Raw genomic sequence first — 21,273 nt, 5'->3', positions numbered from 1 at the left:
CTCCAATTGCCTGGAGGATCCATCGATACAATCCGAGGAAATCTACATCTATGCATCGTCCATAAATTTCCAATCGTGCAAGTATCACGCTGGCAAAGTGGTGGATCAGTCGATTGAGAAACTGTCGAACCAGGTCAACCTCTACATTTGTATTGAAACATTTGTAGAGACACCTGGCATCCATTCACCGAAACAAAAGGTACTCGGTGAGATCTCGCCAATCGCTATCAAGATAACCGACCAACAATACAGCCTGTTGATCTCCATCATAAAGTCGCTGGTCGAGCCGAATCTAAAGAAGAAAAAGAAAAAGATTCGCACCTACCAACGACTTGAGAAGTACAACCTGGACACTCAGCCCGCCAGCTCCGACATCAAAGACCAAATCTCATTCCGGCTGCCACACATCTCACTGGAAATCTTTAGAAAGAATCGTGAATCCGTTGTCTGTTTTGAGATAGACCAGTTGGATTTCTCAATGATTGACTACCTTCATTACAACGAGTATACGACGTTGTCGATGAGCTCCATCGAGTTGATCGACACCCGTAAAACATCGGACAATCATTTTAAGAAGCTGCTGTATCACTCTAAGGAACATAAACAGAAGGAGCTGACTATCTATCTCTGTGAGCAACGCAATGGCTGCCAAGAGATGAAAATCACACTCGACCATCTACGCGCCAACATCGTACCGGAATCAATCATTGCCATTATCGACTTTATTATGCCAGGTATCATTGCACTCTCTTCGCTGTCTGAGGTTGAATCGCCAGTGCTCTCGCCTCTGTTGCTCCCAGTGGACAAGCACCTAATCGAGCAATTCGACCAGGAACACTCTTCGCCTGTGAAAACCATGCTTGAAGAATCGAATAACGACGATATCAAAGAACCTCAACTCATTGTCCACATTGAAGCTACCAAGGTTGAAGTATGTCTCATCGAGAATCCTACGAGATCCGATAGTCGCGCGCTGATTGTCAAGGGATCGGTACTTGGAAAAGTTTCAATAATGAAATCGAAACTCACCTATACTGATATGAACTTCTGCTTTGATAAATTCGAGCTGTTTAAATGCAGGTTGGATCAAGTAGATAGTACGACGATATCGATTATCGATCCGCTCTCTGTCACCGCCACCATTGGACAGATCGAAGGAAACGACAATCCTTCACTGCCATTCGATATCATTGTATCGGGCAATCCCATACACGTTACATTCTCATTCCAGGATCTTCATCTCTGTATGGCATGCTACGATAATATCTTGACACTTGCACAATCGTTAATATCCATTCTGCCAAACAAACTATCATCGAGAGATCAACATCATCAACAACAGCCTAATCTGAGAAAGAGTGGAAGTGGTAGTAAATCATCTTCTGTCGGCAAAGCAAAACCACATATCAATCTTCAGCTACCGAGTGCATCGATCACAGTAATCGATGACGGAAAAGGTTATAATGGTGTGATCGATGTCAAGCTCACAAACATTTCGCTAGAGTTGATCGATAACAAGATGTTTATTGCAATGTTTGTGGCGGCCAACTACTTTAACAATCAATACTCTCAGTGGGAACCGCTGATTGAGAATTGGGGATTCAAACTGAGTCTACTGAATTCTCAGGAGAACAACGTTACCATGAACAAAGTAATTCTCACCACCAGTCGTCAACTTAACCTTAATCTCTCAACTGCACTCTTTGATGTATTATATACATCTTGGACAACATTCAAAGGATTGGCAAGCGGATCTTCACTCTCGAGAATTCCCACCAACAAACCATTCAAAACCACCGGTAACTTGTTTGTTCTTCGAAATGACACTGGATTGCCACTGAATTGGTCGATTCGATCGAAGGAGTTGAAACAACTACTTCCTCAGTCAACAAAGTGTGTTGAGACTGGCGATGAAGTGGCATTTACTCTTGAGGAACCACCAAAGAAATTCAGAGATGCAACATCGATCTCCACCTACAGTCTCAACTTGAAACTACCTGGCTGGCGACAAATCAGTCATCTTCCAGTGGATAGAAGTGGAATTCACTTTTTCGATTTGGTATCCTCCAATGATACTACTGCATTATCATCATCTTCTGACACTAACAACAACGATAATAACGACAACAACAACAACCAACAAGAATATGAAACACATTTGGAACAACATCAACAGATTGCTTATGAAATCATTCTCGGTCCAAGATTCAGAACTTTGATTATCAGATCGAATTACTTGTTGGTGAATGATACCTACAAGCCAATGAAGTATATGTGGCCGACTCGCGAAAACATAAGGACAATTGGCGCGAGACAATCGAGCTCATTGGCGATAGTCAACGGACAGCTACCTCTACTGCCAAAGTTTGAATTCTGTGACACGGAACTTCGTCAAACCAGTGAAGAAATCGAATTCAACAAAGGTCCGAGTATAAAGATTATACAGTTCCCACCTAGACACTACTTCTTGGTGCAAATAGACACACATCTCTTTGCAAATCAACAAGCTGCTGCGGCTGCTGCTGAAGATGATACCGGTGCAGAACGTGACGATCTCGATGATATTCTCCAGGATAACAATCATATCATTAAGATTACAACACCACTTGTCATTGAAAATGCATTGGCAACACCGATATCGTGTCGTCTACAGTATCAGCGCTCCTCCAACATTGTCGACGAAATCAATATTGCCAGTGGCGCATCTACCAACGTCCACTCTATCAACACAGAGGCAATCATAATGATGCGTGTCAAGATCGAACATCACGAATGGTCGAATCTCTTCCAGATCAATCTCTCCACAAAGAAAGATATTGACGGACAATCCATTACGCTGTTGGATGCCGAAAAGAATCGATTGTCAATGAAGTTGGAATATCATCAGATTTTGGGAACTATTTCTCTTTGTTTGTATGCAGACTTTTGGATGATAAACAGGACTGGATTACCGCTGCTTTGTAACACCAATTCATCGTCTACCGACACCTCTACGATCCAGCAAAATCAGTTGATTCCAGGATCATCGAGTGCAGCACATGTCGACATCAAGCGAGATCCACGAACCTGGTACGATTCCACCTCACCGATTCCACCGCCACTGATGTTCTCCTCTGTTAAATATGTTCACAATCAATCGTTCTCCTTGAAGATCGATCAGTCCGACCTGTCCAGACCGATCCCTCTCAACTCTACGAAACCAAGCGATATCAACGTCACTAAATTCCAGAATAACAGGCGAATCAGTTTGCAACTCTGTTCGAACGTCACCACCAGCAAAGAATTCTTTAGAACCAAACAGATCACAATCACACCCAAGTATCTACTTATCAACAAACTTCCTTTCCCTCTTTACTATAGTCAAAGAGACTCTGACATCTATCGTGACTACATCTTGGAGCCTGGCGCTACCATTCCATTCCACTTCCTCGACTTGGACCAGCCACAGCAACTCTATGTCAGGGTGTCGCCAACCAACAGCTGGAGTGGATCGTTCCACATCACCAAATCATCGATGTTCCATCTCAGACTATCAACCTACAAAGTGAATAATCCTGGATCACCAAGTTCAAGTTCACTCTCTCCGGAATCCGATGATAACCTCTACCTCCCGCTAGTCCAAATTATATCAGAGAAAGGTTACTTCTTTATCATATTCAATCCAGAGTCCAAAGAGTGTCCACCATTCAAGATTGAGAATCTAACGACCATGCCAATCACCATCTCACAATCAGATACTGGCATTCTTCACCAAGTGGAGAGTGGACAAACCATTCGTTACACCTGGGACGATCCAAGACTAGAAGAAAAACTTGAAATCAAGATACCAAACACCAAATTCTATAAGAGTTTAAGATTGGATAAATTATATACTTCGAGTAATGCTGTACCTGTTAGAGTAAGTAAAATACTATAGTATTTTTAAATTTAACAATGAAAATGGTTATTAATAATTAACGTAATATGTTTCAGCTACACTCTGGATATGTTGCAAAGATTAAAACTACAATCTATGCAAATGGGCCGACCAATGTATTGAGAATCATCGATATGAATCAAGCAATCAACGAGGATTTAGAATCGAAACAGATCAAATCAATGACCGATCAACAACCGACGTCACTTTTATCGTTCAGTGCAGAGCTCGATGGTATTTCATTGTCGATCATCGATTCAGAACCAAAGGAATTGATGTTTGTCACTCTCAAAGATATCATTTTGGAATTTAATAATACGATGGAATTCGAACAGAATATCAAGTTCTCGATTGGTTCCATCAAGGTTGACAATCAGCTTTACTATACAATGTATCCAGAGATGATATCTAGATATACAGACTCCAAGAGTGATAATGATAATAGCAGTCAACTACCGAATATGCTCACTGCAACATTCTCAAGATCCACCAAATATGAATATAAATCCGAGGAGAAAACAACCATTGACTATATTAAGATTCTGAAATTCGAAGTTCAACCAGTCAAAGTTCAGATCGACGAAGTATTACTTTTCCACTTGTATACTTTTTACAATTCAATAGAATTCTTTAAAGCACCACCTAAATCATCTCCAAGGTAAGTTACAAGTTTAAAAACAATTAAAAAAGAGTTAGTTTCTAACATTTTTAATTTATATTTACAGAGGGTTTATACCTGTACCAGAAACAGTTGACTCTAAAAGAATGTATTTTGAATTGCTATCTTTACCACCAATACAAATTAGATTTAGCTATTGTTCATCAGAATATTCGAGTGCCATGATTGGCTCGGTTGGAAGTGCACTGGCTAATATTGATAACGCTTCGCTCTACTTGGAATCGTGGAAACTGGAACATCAGTTTACTACTTTTGATGGTTTGGTGAAATCGCTAGCCAATCATTTCATATGGTATTTCGGAAAGGTTATACTTTATTCTGATATATTTGGTGCACCGATGTCGCTGACCAATAGCTTGGGACGTGGTGTCAATATGATCAAAGAGTCATCGTCGATGCTCGATATTGTTCACGGCACTGGAAACCTCTTGAAGAGTTCGATCTTTGGTATATTTAACACTGCCAGTAAGATTACCGGTTCCATCGGTAATGTTATTTCACCGCTTGCAATGGATAAGAACTACCAAGAGATGCGAAAGAAAAAGATGAGGCAGAATCCACCTACTTTCTCGCAGGGATTGTTGTCTTTGGGTTGGGGACTCGGCAATGGTTTGACCGGTATCATCTCACAGCCATTCAAGGAGATCAAAGAAAATGGATTATTGGACGGCTTCATACCGGGACTGGTGAAAGGTGCGGTTGGCGCCGTTGTCAAGACGGGCGTTGGTGTGATCGACCTGGTCAATCAGTCCTCTCAGGGCCTGAGAAATAGCTATCGTAACCCTGAGGAATCGCTTATGGCTCAGAGATTCCGACCGCCTCGATTCATTGGGTACGATCATATACTGCGGCCCTACAACTTGGAGCAATCGTTCTGGCAAGAGATACTATACGCCCTCAAGAATGTCAATTGCAACGAATACTATCAGGCGCATCTCGATTACTTTGACCGATCTAAAAAGTTGCATCATCTACTCATATCAAACAAATATCTCTATGTACTGGATCATTCATTTACCTCGGACTGGGCAGTCAGGATCGAGAATCTAGTCGTCAGGATCACCACCGACGAACAACAACACCAACTCATATTAGAAGATCACAAGAATCAGACATTCCAGACCATCGAAGATCTCTTGGATAACAATAACAACGATATATCGATGGCTCTATTCACTGAACTAAATGAAATGTTAAAATTCATTGAGAACAGATAGATAATTTAGATATATAAATAAAGTAATCAATTGATGATTTATCACCTCTTTTTTTTCTAGATTTAAATATATATATATTTGTATTATTATTATATTTTATTTACAAAGAAAATGATTATATTATTATTATATTATTCACTTTTCTTTTTCTCTATATGATATTACTATGCAAGATGATAATTGTTTCTCTGGTTTGTTTTGCTTTGTTTTGTTTTGTTAACTTTAAAAAGATATTTATACAACAGTACTTCCTGTGCCATCCATTTTACCATCAGGATAAACAAACTTCTTTAATAAAATGAGAATAACTGAGAATATAACACCAAAAAACAATGCTACACCGATCGAAGCAATAATGAAATGCTTTGTGAATCTCTCATCTTGCTTTGGATCTAATTCACCATATCTAAATTTAATAGTGTTTGTTGAATTAATATATTGAATGAACTCCTGTAATCTTGTATGTTGTAATCTTATATTTTTTTGTTGTTGTTGCAACAACTTTTTTTTTTTTTTGTTTTTTTTAAAGACATTACCTTCTATCATATTTATCTAATAAACTTGTTACTTTATTTCCCATTTTTTTATAAACTTTACTTTATTTAAAGGATTTATATTATATTTACTAATTAAAAATAGAAAATATTGATTATAATATAAAACTTTGATTAATCTATTACAAATAACAATATAAATTAGTGTTTTTTTTTCTATTATCACACTGTTTCACACCACTGGTTAAAAAAAAATATTTTTTTTAAATTAATTATTTTATTTTTTTAAAAGGCTCATTTTATTTGAAAACTTTTTAGTTGAATGGAACAACCTTTTTTTTTTTTTTTTTTAACAAAAGCTGGGTAATTGACATCAAAGTAGGTACCTTATAACATTACCAAAATTCTTCTTTGATCACTTTTCCATCTCTCCATTCTATATTTTTAAATTATTTATTAAAAAATTGTTTATTAGTTTGATAAAAAGCGCATGAATTTAATATTAATACATACCTTGAATGGCCCATTGTGTTTTCTTTACATTGTGACCTCCGTATGTGAAATCCATGTACATCTCATAGGCTGTATTATTACCATCCGCCATGATCTTGTTTACTATTTTTTATATTTCAAAAAAAAAAAATTAATATATAAATATATATGAAAAAATAAAAGTATATTTTCACTCTACATTTAACTGAATGAATCTGAGCATTTTGAACAAAACTTTCCTCAGCTTTTCTATTGGCATCCTAAAAAAAGTATAAAAAAAACATAATTAGATACTTTACTAAGCACTCTGATGAAAGGTGATATTATTTCTCCTCAAAAAAAATAGTTACCTTTCCAACTCTATTGGTGGAATCACCTTTCTCGAACATTACACAATCATCATGGTAATACTTTTCAAAGACATCAAGGATTCTATTCTCTTCAATACCTTTGATGATTTCTTCCAAGTTTTGTTTATTGGTATTTGTCATTTTGTCTATTAATAATTACTATTATTTAAAATATTGAAATTTAATTTGATTTGGATATTAATAAATCAGCCACATTCATAAATTAAATTATTTTTAAAATTAAATTAAATCAATATTGTGTTGTAAATTTAAAATGATTGTTGGGGTGAACTTCAGTCATCTTACATTCCATTCCAACTCTAACATTGATTAATAAGTTAGTGTTAACATATTATCTAAAACAATAAATTCATATATTATCTTTAACCGATACATAATTATAATAATTATTATTGACTGCCAAAATACGAAATACTAAGATCTAAATCAAACTTTAAATTAACATATTATTATTTTTGTATAGTGTAACTATACATTATATATTTATTGCTAAGGTTGATCGAATATGAGTGTCAAGTGATTGAATTGCATTGTTACAAGTGTGATATTAGCGCTAAATTAGGTAGAACTTCGATTTATGATCACATGGAAAAAAATTTTTCAAAAAAATAAAAAAATAAAAAAATAAAAAAAAAATATTTTGTTTTTCTATTAGTTTTTTTTGTTGTTTTTATTATTTGTTAACTATCTATATTATCAACTTCTTTTTCATTAATATATATTAATTAAGAAAGTGTGAAATAAGCAAATAAAATGGCACAAGCAGGTCAACATCTTTCAAAACTTTTAGCATCGTCATTCAAAGCAGCACCACCATCATCGGTGCCAGAGATTGTCATCAGTAAGTTGGATGGTTTGGTCAATTGGGCACGTACCGGTTCATTGTGGCCAATGACATTCGGTCTTGCCTGTTGTGCAGTAGAGATGATGCATGGTTATGCTGCTCGTTACGATCTTGATCGTTTCGGTATCATTCCTCGTGCCTCTCCACGTCAATCCGATTGTATCATCGTTGCCGGTACCCTCACCAACAAGATGGCTCCTGCCTTACGTAAAGTCTACGATCAAATGCCATTACCAAGGTATTACAATTGATATCATTGAATGATATATATCTATATAGATTGATTGATCAATTAAATAGTTTAAACTAATATTTCTATTATTATTATTTGATTATTATTATTATTATTATTTTAGATATGTTATTTCTATGGGTAGTTGTGCAAATGGTGGTGGTTATTATCATTACAGTTATTCAGTAGTTAGAGGTTGCGATCGTATTATTCCAGTCGACGTTTATATTCCAGGTTGTCCACCAACTGCTGAAGCATTCGTCTATGGTGTATTACAATTACAAAAGAAGATTAACAGAGAACAAGCTTTATTGACATGGTGGAGAAAGTAAACATTAAGATGATCTCTACTTTTTTTTTATAATATATTTTAATAATCAAACAACAACAACTTAATAATAATAATAATAACAAAGATAAATGATGTAAAATCATTTATTAATATGATCGATCAACATAAAAAATAACAAATGATAATAATAACAGTTAATTAATATGATAATGGTTCATTTACTATTATCTTTTGCTACATTCATTCAAAACCAAACCTCTTCACATGACACCAAACATTAAACAAAACAAAACAAAACAAAACACCAAAACTATAATAATAAAATGTCATTTGTATATATACAAATAAATTGACAATAATAATCATAAAAAAAAAAAAGTAAAAAATTATTATGATCAAGATACAGGTTTTATTTGTTTGAGACGGGTCTTTTCTCTGCAGATTGGACATTCAAGTTTGAGAGACAACCATTGATTCCAACAATCCCAACAACATACATGCCCACACAACGAAACGTGTCCATTCACCGGTATACACTGACATATCGGGCAATATAATTGACCACTGTTATTCCTTGTCGTTGTTGTTGAACTATTATTATTGTTATCAAATATTTTTGTTGATGATCTTGTTGTTGTTGTTGTTGTATTGTTTAAGATATCATTAAGATTGATATTTGTAGATGTCGTTTCGTCGGAATCTGATTTATTTACATTGCTGAATGGACTTGTTGGACTGGTAGATAGGCTTGCACTTAACGAAGGCAGTGTGTTGTTACGTTTCAATGTGGATGTCGAAGAAGGTGTCATAAAGTTCTTTGATACTTTTCTCGGTTTGATCGCAGAGCCAGTCACCAAATCATAGTTGATTCTCTTCTTGGAACTCTTAATCGGTGTAATACCATCCAATCATATTGTTTTACTACTAATATTATTATTAATATTATTATTATTATTATTATTATTATTATTATTATTATTATTATTATTATTACTACCAGTACTCCTATTATTTATATTATCATTACTATAATCATTATTAGATGATGTATTCGATGTATTATTAAAATCCGTAAAATCAAATTCAAAAGATGAACTATCTAATAGACTTGCATTACTCGTACTATTGTTATTTGTAAAACTGTTATTATTATTACTATCGTTGCTAATATTGTGAAATGAGGAAGTAGTCGTTGTTGTTGTTGTTGTTGTGGTTGTTGTCGTTGGTAAAGTTGATTGGATAATCGATTGAAGTAAAGGATCTGGTTCATCACTAAAGATATCTAAAGAATCAAACTTTGTACTTTGTTGTTTAACTACATTTGTAAAAGTAGTCGTATTCTTCTTCTTCTCACTTTCTTCGAAATTTACACTATTTACAAGATCTTGGCTATTACTAAAAATATCTAAAGAGTCAAACTTAATCTTTTCTTTAGAATTTTCATTTATATTATTTTGACTATTATTATTATTTTCATTACTACTCTTGCTATTATTACTATTTTCAGGAATATCAGTAACACTAAATATATCTATACTATCAAATTTGTGTTTGATCTTGTTTGTGGCATTCTCTGATTTTTCTTTCTCCTCTTTGCCTAAAGATGAGATTTGACTTGATTTATGTTCAACTATAGTTGAATTATTACTATCATTATTAACACTATTTATATTGCTATTAATTATATCATTATTGCTACTATTATTATTACTATTATTACTATTAATATTACTGTAACTTTCAATATCTAAATCAAAGGAACTTAGACTTGGTTCATCTGTATTTTGACTATCATTATTATCATTTTCATTATTAATTTTACTATTTACATTATCATTACGATCTTCACTATTATTATTACTTGTACTATTATTATTATTACTATTATTAATCAAGTTGTAACTAGATAATATTTCATTTTTCTTTTCAACCTCTACTTTATTTGCAATATAACTATATTTATTTTTGAATTTACTGAAATCAAAAGACTTTCCAGGTGTAGCTACTGTGGATGTTGTTGTTGTTGTATTATTTATATCCATTTTTACATCTTAATAGATAGTTACAAGGGCAATCATATTATTATACTCAAAAGATTGAACAAAAGTAATAGGTGTCAGCTCATTAATCTTTGACTTGGTTAAAATTTTGAAAAACTAATCTCTTCTCAGAAAAAAACACTCATAAAAAAATAGTGTGGTGGAAAACACTGTAAAAACTCATTGAGGATTGAGGAAGTTCGTTTGAATTTTTGAATTTGTGTTTTTTTTAATTTTTTTCGACTACTCGTTGGGATGCATCAGCGACAGTGGGTGGATCTCACAGTTTTTTGAATACACACCACTGTTCCTCATCTGTACCCAGTGTCGCGATTGGTATGTAGTTACTATGACCCTTTATCTATCTATCCACCTTCTATGTAGTCATCTAGGTTGATTTGTCGTTCATCAAACTAACTCATTGCTCTCCCACCTACTCTCTATATATTTATCTATCTATATCGAATCTATAGCCAAAAATGACCAAGCCAGTCTACGCTACCAAACCAACCAACCCAGAAAAGTGTAAATATCAACTATCGTAGATTTAGAGTTTGAGTTTAGACATTAACATTTATCTTTGTTACTTTATTATTATGATATACAGCCAGTTTAGCACGTGGAACCAACTTGCGTGTTCACTTCAAGGTAAAGATTAGATAGATTAGTTAGAGTTACGATTGATTATACAGGTTTAGGATTAAAGATATTCACACTACTTTTTCATAATAATCATAATAGAACACCCGTGAAACTGCTGCTGCTATCAAGGGTATGTACATCAAGAGAGCTCAAACCTACTTGTGGAACGTCCTCAAGCACAAGGAAGCCATCCCATTCCGTAGATACAAATATGGTTGTGGTCGTACCGCTCAAGCCAAGAATCTTGGTGGAGTAAGTTGAAATTTATAGATAACTCTCGCGAGAATCCATCATTTTTCATATTCAGGTCTATGTAGAAATAAGGTTTTAGTTGATTTAAGATTTCAATATGTTGATTTGAAAAAAGAAAAAATGGTGGATTTTATGTAATTCGAATAGAGTAGTCATTAACATATCATTATTTTAATATCAATAGGTTACTCAAGCCAGATGGCCAAAGAAGTCCGTTGAACACGTTTTGTCCTTGTTGAAGAACGCCGTTGCCAACGCTGAAGCCAAGCAATTGGACGTCGACAAGATGGTCGTTTCACACATTCAAGTCCAACGTGCTCAAAAGCAACGTAGAAGAACCTACAGAGCTCATGGTCGTATCAATCCATACATGTGCTCACCATCCTCAGTCGAATTGATCCTCACTGAAGTTGAATCCAAGGTTCCATTGCCCTCCTCAAAGAGTGTCGTTAAAGCCTAAAGGGTTTGATATATAGTTTGAATAAATCATTTTTGGCATCAATTACTATTGATTTTAATAATTAAATTATCATTTCTCTATCTATCTTGAACAAATATTATCTTTTTTTTTTTTATAGAGCAAAATAATTTATTGCACAACCTCTAAAAATATATAATATAATTATTATATTATAATTATTTATTGTTTGTTTGGTTTCATTCTTCTTTACAATTTAGATATAAATAATATTCAATTATTTAATATTAATTTAGTAATATTTTTAAAATAAATTTTATTTCACAATAAATTTAAAATTTGTAAAATGTACGCCTTGAGACTAAACGAATAAGCCTGCTGAATCAATAATAACTATTTCTGGCATTGCATTGATAACCAACAACATCACCTAATACAAAGAAAGCAGGTTATCGATTCAAATTCGCACAAAATGTTGATAGTATTAGATATTGTTAAAATGGATTGATATATATAATTAAATAAACAAATGAAAGGTTCGTTCTGTATGGTTTATTTGTAGATTTGACCTTGTATGAATTTTCTTCCTCCAAGATCGCCATCCCAAGCTAGATAGTCTTCTATTAAAGTCCTGTTGAGTGGATCTCTGATATCAAGATGATGCCAATTAAAGTTGATATAATCATCATAGTCCTTTAGATCTTGTGGGAGTTCTTGACCACGGAAGATCCAGATGCCAGTGAGTTCTTGATTCTCTACATCACCATCGATTTTGTCACCGGTGATCAGCACTGATGCGAAAGCCCATTTTCTTAAGCTCTCCAATCTCTGAAACATGCCGTTTATCAAGCCTTGTGTCTTGTATACAACAGTACCTAATTCATCACAATACAAATAGCTAGCAAAATATACACAGTAGCCTTCGGCATCAAAGTTTTGCCAGAACCATGGGAGTGCAACCGTACGAACATCTTCGTTCATATACTTTATCTTCCACTCTGCCAAATTAAAATTTGAAGGTGGAAGTAAAGAGAGTGGATGAGGAGCTCGATTTTGATTTGACATTCTATTATATTGATCAAACAAAAATTTAATCAATCAAAAAATGGTCAAACCTTTTTTGGAAATTCCTTTTTTTTTATGAATAAAATTTAAAAATAAAATATTTTGCAAATGCATTCAGTGCTTTATTTATTTTTATAACTAAAACAAAGAAGAATAATAATAGTTAGATTAAAATAACTATATTTTTTGTTGAATTTCATGTTTAATCTTTAATTTATTATTATATTTTAAACCAAAGAAAAATAATAATTTTATTTATTTTTGTTATATAATCATTTAATATCTATGATTTATTATTAAAAACTAAGATTTCTCAAATAATGTTTGTCTAGACAACATTGATTTTTTATGTTTTGTTCTTTGGTGACAATGAAATTAAAAAAAAGGAAGATCTAACTTCAATTCCAAGAAATTCGAATTTTGATTAAATTAAATTCGTTTTTTTTAAACAGATATTAAGAATTTTCATAGACATACTTGATCAATTTTAAAATGTTATGTACTTATATAATTGATAGATTAATATGAAATAGTTGTATATGATACGATATGATATGACAGATAGTAATAGTTTTAAAGATATTGACTTTCTTAGTGGTGATCAAGATCTTGATAATTGGGAGAGTTCTCAACTTACTCAATTATCACCTCGTTCAATAGAGAGACAGAATGCAAAGGAAAATGTTAAGATTGCTAGTGTTCATATCGTAGTAGACAATGAAAATAATAATAATAATAACAATCATAATGATGATACCAATCTTGATAAAGATATAGATATGGATAAAAATAATAATAATAATGATAACATGAATCATCAGCAGCAACAACAACAACAACAACAACTAGTTAGAGATAAAAGATTAGTAATATTCGATCAATTAGATAAAGCTCAAAATATGTCAACCAATAAACATTTAAATAATATTAATAATGTTAATAACAATAACAATAACAATAATAATAATAATAATAATAACAATGAGAATGCTAGCAACAATAATAACAACAACAACAATGGTACAAGTTTGTCATTGCCATCGTCACAACAACAACAACAACAACAAAACAATGTTGGTAAACAGTCCAATAAATTATCACAGACATTCAATAAATCGGTTGGATTCTCTACCAAGTGTTCTATTTGTAATATATCGTTTGGTTCTCTGACCTACGAGGAAAGAGATCGTCACGTTGCCAAGTGTATGGATAAGTTGAGAGGGTCGCAACCAATCGTTTGTTACATCTGCTCGAAAGATATAACGAAATACAGTGCTGCCAGAGTCGAGGATCACATCGACCGGTGTACACGTAACAAGAACAACGAGAACTCGTCTCATCTCGCCAAGAACAGACGTCGTGACAATCAACCGTCGGAGGAGCAACAGAAGCAGATGGACAGCGGTGACATTTGTTTCATATGCTATCAGAACATATCAAAGACTGTGAGTGGACGTATCTCACATATTAAATCTTGTGCTAAAGAACGTAACATTTCATCTCGTGAACTTAATGAACTCTATGAACTCAACTCTCGTCGAACATCGTCATCATCCTCATCCACCACAACTACAACAACAATGACAACAACTACTACCATGACAACAACAGACAACAAGAATGATAAGGATAAAGACAATAACAAAGCGATTGTATCTTATAATCTTACACCACCGAATTCACCACCAAAACAACAGCAACAACAACAAGCAAATACAAATAGTAAAGCAAGAAATAGACATGTATCAACGGTTACATCTACACCAACGGGTGGAGTTAAATCTACATTCTTTCTTGATGGTAATAATGATGGTAATGGTAAAAAGAGTAACGGTAATATAAATAGTAAGAGTAAGAAGAGTGCACAACAAAAACAACAGGCTACAACAGGTCAACAAAAACAACAAACGACAACAACAAATAAACAACAACAAAAACAACAACAACAAACAAAGAAAAAGTCAAATAAAAAGACAGTGGAAACACCTCCAACTTCAGATGATGACGATTATTATGAGGATAACAATAATAATAATAATGGTGATGTTGGCAACGATGAAGATGAAGACATGCAGTTGGCATTGGTATTGTCAGAGTCACTCGAACAATCAAAGAAAGATAGTTATGGTTCAAATTCAACATCACAATCTACACCCTATGATTTAGCTGGTTTCAAATGTAAACAATCTCCTCTCAAAGTATGTAAATATATATTAACTATTATCTAATTAAAAAAAATAAGTTAATTATTAACATTATTGATATGATATTATCTTTTTTCTTAAAATTAAAGAGTGCTAATATTGTTAAGATGTTATTCCCTACAACTACAACTACAACATCTGCAGCCGCATCAACAACTACTACAACAACTACGACATCAACTAATTCACCACCACCACCACCACCAACATCGTTCATTAGCTTTGATGATGAGAATAACAATAAGAATGATTATGTTAATAATGGAAATGATACGATGGATTTGAGTGTAATCGATCAATCAAAGTTGTTTAAAAGTAGATTGGCAAAGAGACATACACCGTCGAAAGGATCGATTTGGGATATCAATAAGTTTAGAGATCAAACAACGAAGGAGTTGTACGATAGTCAGAGCGAGGATCGAAAGTTAAAGGAGATGGAGGAGCAAAAGGCAATCGAAAAGAAAATAGAAGCTGATCATCAGAGAACCTTGGAGATCAACAAGCAACTGGAGTTGGCAAGACAGAGTGAATTGGAACGTGAACAGCTTGAGCGAGACAAGTTATTACATAAACAACAGCAAATACAATTGCAACAGGAGAAAGAGCAATTGGAACAACAGAGAGTCGCTTTAGAGTTACAAAAACAAGAACAATTACAACAAAGAATACAACAAGAATTACAGAAACAACAACAGCAACAACAACAACAACAATTGCAACAACAAGCACAACAACAACAACAACAATTACAAGCACAAACAACAACAACAACAACTCATAATTTAATTAATGATAATAGTAATTTATCGACAATATCATCATTATCATCATCAACAACATCAACATCTTCATTAGATTCCAATGTATATTCAAGTATCAATAGACCACAACCTATATTAAATTCACCAGTGATTGCAACTAATCATGATTTAAATTCTATTGATTCACAAAAACAACAACAACAACAACAGCAACAAGTTTATCAAATACCATCACACAATCAACAACAACAACAACAGCAACAAAGTAATAGTAATCCATTGTTAGTCAATACAATCAAGTCTATCAATGATATATTTCACAATGTATGTTCAGCGGCAAAAGAAGAGTTTGACAAAGGTCTCAAAGAGTTGGAAGATAAGTATTATGTGAAAGTAGGACGTGCATCAATTACCAGAGAGTTGGAGATTGACAAAGCCAAGCAATTGTATAGAGGCACTTCACCTTCTCCTTCAACCTCACATGTTAACATTACAGCTACCTCTGATTCTCATGTCAATAACAGTATCAGTAGTAGTAATAATAGTATTAACACAACTATCAGTGCTGACAGTAACAACAACATCATCATCAACAACAACAACAACAACAGTAGTAATAATAATAATAGTAATAATAGTAAAAATAGTACAAGCAGCAATATTTCCAATTTACTTCCTAGTTCATCAAAGGTAGATGCATTGCCCAGACCCTTATCACCTATTCTGACACCATTAACAGCACCTCTTAATATAAATTTCGATATTGAAGATAATATAAATCGAACACCATCATCAACTTCAGCATTTACATCGCCAAATAATAGATACCAACAAACACCTTTAAATAGTAATAGCAACAATAACAATAATAATAGTTTTGGTAGAGGAGGATATCCTCATACTCCTATGAATGGTGGTGGTAGTAGTTATTTTCTAAGTGGCTTGCATCAAAGTAAAAGTAGCAATAAACACAATGACGATGATGATTATGAGCTTGGTGGAGGTGATATACCTGAACCAGAACCAGAGCAAATCAAAGAGATTAAGAATAAGAATAGTAATAGTAGTAATAGTAATAATAAGACGTCTACAATAACCACAACAATATCAACAGTGGCCAATAATTTAACTACACACACACCCAAAACCTATAGTCAAGATAAAATGATTACATCACCAACTTCAACAGCATTGGTTCCACATAGATTGGGTATTAAATCTCATTCCCAGAGTATTCAGCAGCAATCAAAACTAATATCAAAGTTATCAACTACAAATTCATCACAATCTTCACAATCATCATTATCTCAATCAGCACCAAAACCTACAACAACATCATCATCGTCATCAGGATCATCTTCACAAAAAGTAAATAGCAAATTTAAAAAGCCAGATTATGAAAGTATGACATTAGCAGAACTCAAACAATTGGTGTCAGAGATTGGAGTTAAAACATCTGGCAAAGATGCAAATAGATCATTCTATGTACAGAAGCTCAATGAAGTCTGGGAGTTCAATAAATTAAAGCAACAACAACAACAAAAATAGTATATTAGTAGCAACTCAACCAAGCAATTAAAACAAATAATGCGTTAAAATCAAATTCAAGTTGATTCCTTAACAATTTTAATAAAGAAAACAAGGTAGAAGTGACGATGCATATAACTTTCTCTCTACATGTGATCACTCACTCTTTGCTATCAATTGATCAGATCTATTTCATACCCTACCTTTATAACTGTATTGGTGTAGTGTATACTAAGAGTGTTCAGATTGTGTGAGTTTTTATGAATGAGTTCAACAGGCGGGAGAATCACATGCATTTTTCATTGTCATTTATCATGTATATATATTTTCTTACTACTAATTGAAATCATTTTTCTTAATTGAATTGGTTTAAAGTCAAAGTTAAATTTGGTTTATTTCATTTGGTGTGATAATGAATTGAATTACATTGATTATATATTTATAAAAAAATAAAAGTTGCAACATTTGTGGTGTGTTTAAGTTATAAATTAAATTTGTGTGGTTTTTATGTAAATTGAAAATCATGGCACCACCACTTACACTACACTAATATCACCCAATATAAGAACATATATATGTAATATATTTATATTATAAATTTATCAAAAGGGTTTGTTTGTTATATAAAAATGAAAAGAGAATTAATTAGTGTTAAAAGAATGAAAGTCAAACATCAATAGAGAATGTGAATAAAGAAAAAAAAATGTAATTCTATTGCTTGTTGATATTACAATAGCACCCATGTTAGTAACACACACATTCTCTCAAGAAAGCTAATTCATGTAATAATCACAAAAAAAAAATAATATACCATACTATATATACATTGTTCCTTATTAAAATCATAGTACAATGTAATGTAAAGAGCATCATCAGTTCTGTATTCAATACGACAGACTGCCACTATTGCCACTCTTATTACTTTTTTTCTTTTACTTACTTGGTCAAACATTAATAGTAATGAAATAAAGTGATTAATTTCATTTTAAATTTAATAATAAATATATCTTTCTTTGGTTTGTTTTTGCTATTGTTGCTTTCTTTTTGTTTTTTTGTTCATATAGCAATCAATCAATTATTATATATATATATTGTTTATTTATATAAATCTATCTTTTATAACAAAAACATAATAATATATTGTTAAAAATAAATTATATCTATTTATTTTGTTGTAAAGATTAGTTCATTCTTAATCGAATAACTATTTAAAAAACTATCATCAAGAATGGTTCTCTCTCAAAAGAAGCCAATGATGCCAGTCCACAGCAAGTTGGAAACAATTCTGGGTGTGGACAAAAGAGCATTGTCAATTTTTAGATTTTTTATAGGAATAATTGGAATAATCGATTTGCTTGAAAGATGGCCCGACATCAAAGCTCATTATTCTGGTATAGTATCCAATAATATTAACAACTAATCTTCTTAATGTTTTTTCTAACTATAAATGTAATTAATCTTTTTTTTATTTTTATTTCATAGATGAGGGTTTATTACCAAGATCTATTGTTGTGGATAACTTCTGGAATACCAATTGGTTCTCGATTCATTTGATCAGTGGTACCGTAGGTTTTATCCAGCTCACCTTTATAGTTAATATTATTATTTGTTTCTTAGTTTCGATTGGGTAAGTTATCTTTTCAATTATCTATTAATTTTATTATTTTTCAAAAAAGAAAATAATTCATTCATATTAACAAACAATATATAAACTAGTTATCGAACAAGATTAAATATGATTCTTCATTGGGCATTTATTATCTCCTTACAATCTCGTAATAATATTGTAGGTCATGGTGGTGATGTCTATATGAGAGTCATGAGTTTCTTTGCTATCTTTTTGCCATGTGGTGCAGTATGGTCAGTTGATAGTGCCCTGAAAAAACCAGTTTTACGTAGAGAACATAAAAAATTCAATGTAGTTAATTTTGGTAAGCAAAAAATCGATAAATCGATTCTTTATTTCTTAAATTTAATTATTAATTATAATTTTTAAATTAGCATCAATCGCAATTTTATTACAAATTTCATTCTTGTATATTTTCTCATATATCCACAAGACTGGTGATGAATGGCGAAAGGATTTGACTGCTACATACTTTGCCCTGCAACTAGATTACTTTAGAACTAGTTTTGCAGAGATGGCTCTAAATTTCCCGGGTTGTTTGAAGATCCTTACATATGCTGTATTAAAGTATGAGGGTTTCGGTATGTTGCTTTGTATTTCTCCATTCTGGACCGGTCCCGTAAAAACCTTTGGTGCACTAGGATTCTTTATGATGCACATTGGTTTTGGAATGTTTATGAGACTTGGTATTTTCAGTCCGGTCTGTGCTACTGGTTCTCTCCTCTTGTTCCCATCGTGGATTTGGGACAAGGTATTCGATCGTCTCAGAACCAAAGAGAGATGTGACTTCCAATTGTTCTACAATGGAAAGTACGGATATTATATTGCTGGTTTGGTATCGTCGTTCCTGTTGCTGCCGGATATCGAGGTGGCTCCTGCTCCACTGACCTTTGACGAGGAGTCACACCAAGATGGAATCATGAAAGAGGATCCAATCAATCAGAATACCAATTGGATCATCACCCGTGATCACAAGGGAATCCGTCACACTGGATACCGTGCATTCGTATCGATACTTCGTGCATCGCCATTGATGAATCCATTGGTCAGAGTAGCAGAGATGCGTGTCGTCCAAAACTATGGAAAGAAGACAATGGATTTCTTTGAGAGAATGACAATCAAGATCAACGATGACATCCTCGTAAACAAACCAACCTCACCATTCTTGACATACTACAATCACAGCTCTGAGAACTCATACACTGTCTCTGGAACTGATATCTCTAGTCCAGCACCACCCGATGAAGCTACCACCCACTACTTTAGACGTCTCAACAGAAAAGTACGTTTCCTAAAGATGACAAAGCGTGCTCTCTTGAATGTCACCGCACTATCCTGTATTCTCCTGGCACTCACTTGGAATTGCTCTACTGCAGACATCGGAATCCCCATTGCCCTTCCACAGAATCTAAATTGGTTGGTATTCTTTGTGAGAGTTGACCAGATGTGGTCGATGTTTTCACCACGTCCACCTTCAATTCATTGGTGGTACACCTTCGAAGCAGAGCTAGATGACGGGCAACAGACGGAACTCTGGGCAAACGACGGTCTTTTCACACTCGAAGGTAATCCCGCTCCATACTCTCGAGATAAACCTTATCCCTATGCTTCGTGTATCGGTAACCACAGATGGTTCAAAGTCTACGAAAACTTGAACACCGGTTCCGGCTATGAATTGATTCGTCTCGGTATGGGTAGATGGATCTGTCGTGAGTGGAATCTAAAGCATACTGGACCAAAGAGACTGCACAAGTTCAACATTGTATATAGAAATGAAAAACAGAATCTCGATAACACCAGAACTCTGCTAAACGATGTAATCCTCTGGAGTCATGTTTGCTATGAGAAACCTGCTCCTGTGCCTGATCCAGCTCAACAACAAGCAGAGCTACTACAAAAACAACAGCTTGAACAACAACAATTATTATTACAACAACAACAGCAACAACAATTAGAACAACAACAATTGTTGGAACAACAACGACAACTTGATCTACAACATCAACAACAGCAACTACTTCAACAACAACAACAACAACAATTCGCTCAACAACAATTACAACAACAGCAACAACAACTTGCTCAACAACAACAATAATAATAATAATTCGCTTAATAATCAAAACTGTTAAATCTATAGATATTTTTTTTATCCTATCCTCCAAACTAATAAGTAAATTTCTTTCCTCTTCTGCTCTATT

At 33.4% G+C, this 21,273-nt stretch overlaps 9 protein-coding genes across 9 annotated transcripts; 5 read left to right on the top strand and 4 right to left on the bottom strand.

The window, feature by feature from the left end:
- Positions 1-856: 856 nt before the first annotated feature.
- On the top strand, positions 857-5,812 carry PPL_10288 (uncharacterized protein; the record flags this gene model as incomplete). The annotated part of the gene is made up of 5 exons (XM_020581067.1): positions 857-2,268; positions 2,401-2,913; positions 3,361-3,898; positions 3,973-4,574; positions 4,642-5,812. 5 exons carry the CDS (start codon positions 857-859, stop codon positions 5,810-5,812), a joined length of 4,236 nt encoding a protein of 1,411 aa, XP_020428652.1.
- Positions 5,813-6,046: 234 nt separating this feature from the next.
- Positions 6,047-7,289, bottom strand: PPL_10287 (uncharacterized protein; the record flags this gene model as incomplete). The annotated part of the gene is made up of 6 exons (XM_020581066.1): positions 6,047-6,262; positions 6,410-6,437; positions 6,706-6,742; positions 6,820-6,921; positions 6,998-7,058; positions 7,149-7,289. 6 exons carry the CDS (start codon positions 7,287-7,289, stop codon positions 6,047-6,049), a joined length of 585 nt encoding a protein of 194 aa, XP_020428651.1.
- A 633-nt stretch (positions 7,290-7,922) lies between these two features.
- Positions 7,923-8,577, top strand: ndufs7 (NuoB/complex I 20 kDa subunit family protein; the record flags this gene model as incomplete). Its single annotated transcript, XM_020581065.1, has 2 exons — positions 7,923-8,251; positions 8,370-8,577. 2 exons carry the CDS (start codon positions 7,923-7,925, stop codon positions 8,575-8,577), a joined length of 537 nt encoding a protein of 178 aa, XP_020428650.1.
- A 355-nt stretch (positions 8,578-8,932) lies between these two features.
- On the bottom strand, positions 8,933-9,346 carry PPL_10285 (uncharacterized protein; the record flags this gene model as incomplete). Its single annotated transcript, XM_020581064.1, has 1 exon — positions 8,933-9,346. The coding sequence occupies one exon, from the start codon at positions 9,344-9,346 to the stop codon at positions 8,933-8,935; it is 414 nt and encodes a 137-aa protein (XP_020428649.1).
- Positions 9,347-9,445: 99 nt separating this feature from the next.
- Positions 9,446-10,579, bottom strand: PPL_10284 (uncharacterized protein; the record flags this gene model as incomplete). Its single annotated transcript, XM_020581063.1, has 1 exon — positions 9,446-10,579. One exon carries the CDS (start codon positions 10,577-10,579, stop codon positions 9,446-9,448), a length of 1,134 nt encoding a protein of 377 aa, XP_020428648.1.
- Positions 10,580-11,055: 476 nt separating this feature from the next.
- rpl17 (S60 ribosomal protein L17) lies at positions 11,056-11,930 on the top strand (the record flags this gene model as incomplete). The annotated part of the gene is made up of 4 exons (XM_020581062.1): positions 11,056-11,101; positions 11,184-11,224; positions 11,318-11,470; positions 11,655-11,930. 4 exons carry the CDS (start codon positions 11,056-11,058, stop codon positions 11,928-11,930), a joined length of 516 nt encoding a protein of 171 aa, XP_020428647.1.
- A 510-nt stretch (positions 11,931-12,440) lies between these two features.
- Positions 12,441-12,953, bottom strand: PPL_10282 (uncharacterized protein; the record flags this gene model as incomplete). Its single annotated transcript, XM_020581061.1, has 1 exon — positions 12,441-12,953. One exon carries the CDS (start codon positions 12,951-12,953, stop codon positions 12,441-12,443), a length of 513 nt encoding a protein of 170 aa, XP_020428646.1.
- Positions 12,954-13,507: 554 nt separating this feature from the next.
- PPL_10281 (uncharacterized protein) lies at positions 13,508-17,466 on the top strand (the record flags this gene model as incomplete). Its single annotated transcript, XM_020581060.1, has 2 exons — positions 13,508-15,151; positions 15,247-17,466. The coding sequence occupies 2 exons, from the start codon at positions 13,508-13,510 to the stop codon at positions 17,464-17,466; spliced, it is 3,864 nt and encodes a 1,287-aa protein (XP_020428645.1).
- Positions 17,467-18,673: 1,207 nt separating this feature from the next.
- On the top strand, positions 18,674-21,170 carry PPL_10280 (HTTM domain-containing protein; the record flags this gene model as incomplete). The annotated part of the gene is made up of 5 exons (XM_020581059.1): positions 18,674-18,836; positions 18,928-19,072; positions 19,162-19,376; positions 19,447-19,480; positions 19,571-21,170. 5 exons carry the CDS (start codon positions 18,674-18,676, stop codon positions 21,168-21,170), a joined length of 2,157 nt encoding a protein of 718 aa, XP_020428644.1.
- Between the last annotated feature and the right edge of the window lie 103 nt (positions 21,171-21,273).

Source organism: Heterostelium album, assembly GCF_000004825.1.
Source record: "Heterostelium album PN500 unplaced genomic scaffold PPL_scaffold12, whole genome shotgun sequence".
In the NCBI taxonomy this organism is placed as follows: Eukaryota; Evosea; class Eumycetozoa; order Acytosteliales; family Acytosteliaceae; genus Heterostelium; species Heterostelium album.
Note: the sequence above shows the minus strand (reverse complement) of the source record. Positions and strands in the feature narration are given on the sequence as shown.